The sequence below is a fragment of the Glycine max genome, chromosome 17, assembly GCF_000004515.6.
Source record: "Glycine max cultivar Williams 82 chromosome 17, Glycine_max_v4.0, whole genome shotgun sequence".
Taxonomy (NCBI): Eukaryota; Viridiplantae; Streptophyta; class Magnoliopsida; order Fabales; family Fabaceae; genus Glycine; species Glycine max.
Window position 1 is genome coordinate 25,867,067 of NC_038253.2, and position 6,394 is coordinate 25,873,460.

General features: G+C 33.6%; 1 protein-coding gene and 1 long non-coding RNA gene across 2 annotated transcripts; one reads left to right on the plus strand and one right to left on the minus strand.

Moving 5' to 3' along the window:
• Positions 1 to 240: 240 nt before the first annotated feature.
• LOC100796851 (cytoplasmic 60S subunit biogenesis factor REI1 homolog 1) lies at positions 241 to 3,345 on the plus strand. The gene is made up of 6 exons (XM_003550093.4): positions 241 to 479; positions 604 to 743; positions 1,659 to 2,234; positions 2,317 to 2,486; positions 2,601 to 2,813; positions 2,942 to 3,345. The coding sequence occupies exons 2-6, from the start codon at positions 639 to 641 to the stop codon at positions 3,099 to 3,101; spliced, it is 1,224 nt and encodes a 407-aa protein (XP_003550141.1). The 5' UTR covers positions 241 to 479; positions 604 to 638; the 3' UTR covers positions 3,102 to 3,345.
• A 1,780-nt stretch (positions 3,346 to 5,125) lies between these two features.
• Positions 5,126 to 6,388, minus strand: LOC106796596 (uncharacterized). Its single transcript, XR_001385620.2, has 2 exons — positions 5,697 to 6,388; positions 5,126 to 5,523 (listed from the first exon to the last, which is right to left on the minus strand). It is a non-coding gene; the product is annotated as an uncharacterized lncRNA (long non-coding RNA).
• Between the last annotated feature and the right edge of the window lie 6 nt (positions 6,389 to 6,394).

Below are 6,394 nucleotides of genomic sequence, written 5' to 3' on the forward strand. Positions count from 1 at the left end.
TTTGAAATAAATAAAAATTTAAAACCTAATCCTAATTTAAAAAGAGCAGTACAAGAAAAGAGTTTGAGTACAAAAATAAAAGCATAGAATGAAGACTAAGGCATGGTAATTTTCAGTTTTGAAATGATATTTTTAACTCCAAATTTATTTGGATAATTTTGAGTTTTATTTACTGGTTGTTAAAATACTTTTTACCATATTTTTTAAAACAATAAAAATAGATTTTAGGATTTGGGAGGTAAGTTTTATTCTTTCTTTCCTTCATCCAACAACAGCAGAGTCACCGATTACGTTCTCTAAAATTCACTCCCAAAAAACTCTATTTGATTCCACCGAAACCCTAACCCCTTTCGACGAACGAAGGGCAATCAGTTGCTCGCTCCTTCGATCCATTCTTGAAATTCTCGTTATCGCTCTTCGAACTCAAGCTCTCTCGCTCGCGATTTCTGCTTCTGCACCAATTTCTGCGGTTTCTCAAGGTAAGCCCTAAACCCGAAACCTATCCTAGTTCATTTTATTGCTTTTTAATTTTCTCGCGCATTTCAAATTCATGTTTGTAATATTATTTACCTAGTTTGGGGTGGTTGTGACTGGATTTTGCAGATTTAGAGGTTCAAAGTGGTTCATTCCTTTGAAGCATGCCGGGGTTAACGTGCAACGCTTGCAACACCAAATTCAAAGATGACACAGAGCAAAAGCTCCATTACAAATCCGAGTGGCATCGATACAATCTCAAGCGCAAGGTTCTCTTTCCTTTTTCTCTATTTTTATAATTAATCGATTTATTTATTTAATTTTGTTAAACCCTAGTTTTTTTTTTTGTTTGAGGTTTGAGGATATGCGATTAAATAAGGTTTTTATGTCCTCCTTGATAGAATGAACTAGCTTCGTTAATTATGTGCCTTGCTATTTCATGTTTCTCAGTTAGAATTGTTATTTTACAACTTGAATCCTGTGGAAAGATCTGTTTTTGTATTGTGTTATGGAATGTGTAGAATATAAACAACTTCAAATCAATTGTGTTAAGAACATTTCATAGAGTTATTGTTGAAGGTATGTTAATAAGAAGGTCTTAGACCCTGTTTGAATAAGCTTCTTAAGGCTTGTGAAAAAAGTAAGAAGTTAAAAAAAATTGAGTTTTTCTTGTAAGTTATACATCTCAGCTTTTGGAGAAGTTAGATGAGAGAGCTTATACAAAAGTTGAGTACATGAGTCGATTTGATGTTATGGGAGAAACTCAATTCATTTTACTTTTTAGTTTATCCAAATAGCGTCTTATAATATTAGGACATGGGAGGAAGATGTTGTTACCATAGAGGCATATCAAGTGAGATGAAAGTGGAGGGGTAAATTTATATCATACAATCACTTGAAAAGGCTGAAAGTTTGAGGGAAGCAAATTTCATCCATATAATTGAAATCAATGACTAAGATTAAAATGCATTGAAATAATTTTTACCATCTTTGTACTAAGAATTAAGATATACTCCTCTCATACTTTCACTATACATGACCCTTCTATATGTGTGTGTACTCACATGCATGCCTTGTTGGGGAGGGGGAGGATTTGGTGACTATCCATTTTTTTTAAGAACTTGGTTTATTTCCTTGAAAATATTAAATGAATGTCTGTTTTTTTTAAAATAAAATGCATATAGGTGGCTGGGGTTCCTGGGGTGACCGAGGCGCTATTTCTGGCTAGACAATCTGTGCTTGCTCAAGAGAAAAATAAACTGGGTGAAACCCCCATGCTCTACACCTGTGGTCTTTGTGGAAAGGATTATAAAAGTTCTAAGGCTCATGCTGAGCACCTTAAATCACGTGGTCATATGATGCGGGCCTCTGAAGGAACTAGTCACGCAGATGAGAAGGCAATAGTTAAGCCTCTTCCACAACGTGTTGTGAATAGGCCTCCTCCTAAGAGAGAGGTAGATAACTCTGAAAATGAGGAAAGTGAAGATGAATGGGAGGAGGTTGATCCTGAAGAGGATTTGGTTGACGGTGCTGCAAAGTCCTTGACTGATTTGAATGTGAATGAGCATGGCGAAAATGTTGATATGGAGGTAGATGATGATTTTGAGGAGTTAGACCCCTCTTGTTGCTTTATGTGTGATCAAGAGCACAAAACAATAGAAGACTGCATGGTTCACATGCACAAGCATCATGGATTCTTCATTCCAGATGTTGAGTATTTGAAGGATCCAAAAGGCCTCCTCACCTATCTTGGCCTTAAGGTATATTTCTGTGTTCCCCATCCCAAACAAAAGGAAAACAGGTTTGGTTTGGTCCTTAACTTCGCTTTTTTCCATTTTCTAGGTCAAAAAGGACTACATGTGTCTGTACTGCAATGATCGATGTTATCCATTCAGCAGCTTGGAAGCAGTCAGGAAACATATGGAGGCAAAAAGTCACTGTAAAGTGCATTATGGTGATGGTGATGATGACGAGGAGGTAGAATTAGATGAATTCTATGATTATAGCAGCAGGTTAGTCTAGTTCCAACTGCATGGTTTGAATTACCTATCTTTAAAAACTATCCCTATAAAATTTGCAAGGCTTGCTGATACATCCAATCTCAAATGTTCTTTATTTTTGTTCAGTTATGTGGATGATCAAGGCAAGCAGCTTGTTGCATCTTGTGATGCATCTAACAATGTAGAACTTGTTGGTGGGTCTGAGCTCATAATCACCACGAAATCTGGTGAAAGAGCATCAACCAAAACACTAGGTTCCCGTGAATTTTTGCGTTATTATCGTCAAAAACCTCGGCCATCACTAGCAAATATGGCTATCACTGCTGCGTTGGCTTCAAGGTCCGCCTTTCGAACCTTGTTTTCTATTTCTTTGTAATGCTGAGGGACATTTGATGTTTCATAATTTCATTCAAGCGAATCATAGACAGATGGTGGTGATGATCCTTCTTTTTTTTTTTTTATTTCAGGTACAGGAGCATGGGCTTGACCACTATCCAATCAAGGGAGAAGATTGTGAGGATGAAAGTGCTGAAGGAAATGAATAGGTCAGGTGTGGACAATATGCGTACCAAGATGGCGATGAAGAGTAATGTCATCAGGAACCTGCCAAAGAATGTACCATATTAGTCCTCACTGGTAATAGTTTTACATGAGTGGTGCTGTGTATTAGTTTTTTCTATAAGGTTTCCTCATGAAATAATTTTGCATTTCTTGATCTCATGAATCATCCACAAGGTATCCATCAAAGGTAGTAGAGTGACATGATATACATGATATTTTCCAATGTGGAATTAGGCATTTTACTTTTTTCTTTGTCGTTAGGGGTATCATCAACATCTGGATGATAAGGACACATTTCTGATTGGTTCTATTTTTGGGTGGAGTGCGGCATGGAGTTGATTTTTTTTTTTTTTGGAAAACGATGGAACCATAATGAGTGGAAATTTTAATTTTAATTTTAATCCTAGAGGAATTACAATTTTGCATTCTGATCGTTTTTTTTTGTTTGGAGAGGGAGATGAGGAATTGAACTAGTCTCTTGTTCTTTCGAGATATTGCATTTTATTTTCAAGTTTAAGCTTGAGAATAATTTAGGCCTTGTTTAGCGAGGTTGCGAGTTTTTTGTTTTTCAAATGTAATTTTTAAAATAAAATATGTTTGACAAAAATAGAGTTTAAATGGTTTAACTCAATTTTGACACAGTTTTACCATTATTTTCAAAATCAGAAAAAAAAGATTTTGTGAATTTGGTTTTTAATTTTAAAAAACCCACCATTATCCTTTCATTATCACCGTCACTTCCATTGTTTCACCGCACCACACTGCTGGTGGCAACACCATTTTGTTATTGCTATCACAATCATTATTATTGTTATTACAATCACATTATCGCCCTACTACTATTGTCACAATCATTATTACTTATTCATGAATCTTATAGATTTAATCAAGTAGGACGGAAATGAATGTTAAAATTCCGATTCCCATATGAATTGGAAACTCTATCGGATTTGCTTATTTGAGTATTAATCACTTGATACAGTAAATTTCATAGTGATTAAGTGAAAAATCATTATTGAAGGGAATAAGTAGTCATTCATATTCTAATCACTGAATTTTTTTTATCAATAATTACTTTACTCTCTTGGGATCTTGTATATAGTTTTGGTCAACAACGGGGATTTTGTATTGTTGGTGTGACAATTTTAACGTAGACTATTAACTTCACAAGTAGCAGGAATTAATAGAAATCCAATACGTAAAGCCAGCATCTCTTTCTGAATATTCAGATTTCATAGTAACATTTGATTGTCACGTCATTTTCATATATCATAAAGGATTAATGTGATGTCCCGTGATGGAAGTTTCTTTTCTTTTTTGGTATGAAAGGAAACACTATATAATCACTATCCCACCTCTTATGGATCCATAATTTACACCTATTAACCTTCGGCTGAATATTGTAAAAGTGTCTTTGGCATTCTAAACATAAAAAATGAATAATTTTTTTTTCCTGGATTAGAGATTACATGTGTTTTTCACCCCATTGAATTAAAGATAAATTTCGTTTGTGATACATAGTTACAATTAACCCAAATGGATTTTGTATTCAGTTTGAATCAAACAACATGACTTCTACCATTTGCACCAACCCTTTAGATAAAAAACTAAATGCTTGTTTATTTTATTTTTTTGTAAGAAAGGAGAATAAAATAATAAGAAAAAAATAAAAACAAATTATAAGTTAAAATTAGATCATGCATAGATTAAGATTAGTTCTTTAGAAGAAAAAAAAAACTTATTTTTCTTTTGTGCAAGAAAAACTTATTGTAACTTGTGCATAAGCAGTATAAACGTTTATTGAAAAATTTATCAAAACAAAACCTAAATATTTTCGGTCTTCAGAAATCTTCTACTTCTATATTCCACGTTCAGGAGGCAAAGACTAATTCTTACATTTGGACCACAATTTTAGAAAAGGTCCTGTTAAATATTTTAACAACATAAAGTCAAGTGGAACCAAATTGAATCCATACTGAAAAACCACTTGCAAAATTGTGCAGTTACAAATGTAAGAATTTTGTAAATGCCTCATATATGAAGTCAAGTGGGCAATTAGTAAATGGGCAAAATATAGAATAATTTTGGAGTGACATGGAAACTGTCATCTTTATGGTATTCTAAACATATCACAATCAATTAGCTATATCCATATGTACAAGGAAATTAAAATTAAAAAAAATCATTATTCCATAGTTTGGCAGCAGAATGCTAGCTAAATCACTAGCCTATGAGGAAATTAACAGGCTTCTGATTGCTAGCATACACTTCCTTAGATTCAGACAGAAACTGTGATTTTAAAGCTAAAAGCAAAAAACAAAAGAAATTGAGTATGTGACCACAAGGAACTGTCAAATTTATAGAGTTCTCCAATCACCACATCTCATGGTAAAAGCAACAAACAAGCTAAATGTAATATCTTTGCATGGTGAAACACAATGTTTTCCATGCCCCCTTGACTTTTTCTTTCATTCAATTCACATGCTGCCTGCAAACATAGAGAAAGTTCATTAGTAATTTTAAGGTAATGGAACAAAAAGCCCCCAGCACCATCACTGTGAACTTCCTAGCCAGAATGAAATCTACAATTAGTTAGTAAGTTAGTTTAAGCCATCAGGGGTCTTTAACAATAAAGGATCTTCTTAAGCTGTCAACACATACCTAATTGTCATAAAAGCGGGAACGGCATCTATGGGATCTGTGAATAACATAAATGAAATAAGGATATCGAAATTCTAAAGACAACTGAAGAAAATCATTCTAACTCAAAGTTCAAACATCAAATAACCACATAACTCTAAATCAAATACACTAAGTCACTCCTATGATAGTCAATCACATAGGATCCTTCGATAGCCATATTACTTATCACACTGAATAAATTCGAAAATGGTAGAACATGCAAACACTTGAATCAGATGAAATCTCATCATTAATGGCCCAGGGAAGTATCTTTTAAGACCAACAGTAAAAAGAAAAACAGTAAGAAAACCATACCATTCTCTTAAAATACAATAGCAAGTAAAGAACTATTGAATAATAACTTTCAAAAGCTAACTAGTACAAAATTTACAACTATAACCACTTCTTAAGTATGATATACATTGAAATGAACCACAATAAATCAGCTAGCAAATAATGAGTGAGATCATGTTTCTTTTTCAAATCAGAATATTATGCTTTACAGTAATGCACATGAAACACCATTCACTAATATGACTAGTTAGATTATTGACATCGAAGCATAGTAAAAAGAGTATGATTCTAGTAAGCTGTATAGTGTATACTGATACATAATCATGTTCATCTAGAAAGAGGAACAGTAGAAACTAGTAATTGTTTAGAATGTTGTGTTTAGA

What these genes read in the sequence shown, in the direction of transcription:
- LOC100796851 (XM_003550093.4), top strand. Translation starts at nt 639, where the DNA reads ATGCCGGGGTTAACGTGCAACGCTTGCAACACCAAATTCAAAGATGAC. An exon ending in TTCTATGATTATAGCAGCAG is followed by an intron (nt 2,487 to 2,600) that starts GTTAGTCTAGTT and finishes ATTTTTGTTCAG; the next exon opens with TTATGTGGATGATCAAGGCA. An exon ending in ACTGCTGCGTTGGCTTCAAG is followed by an intron (nt 2,814 to 2,941) that starts GTCCGCCTTTCG and finishes TTTTTATTTCAG; the next exon opens with GTACAGGAGCATGGGCTTGA.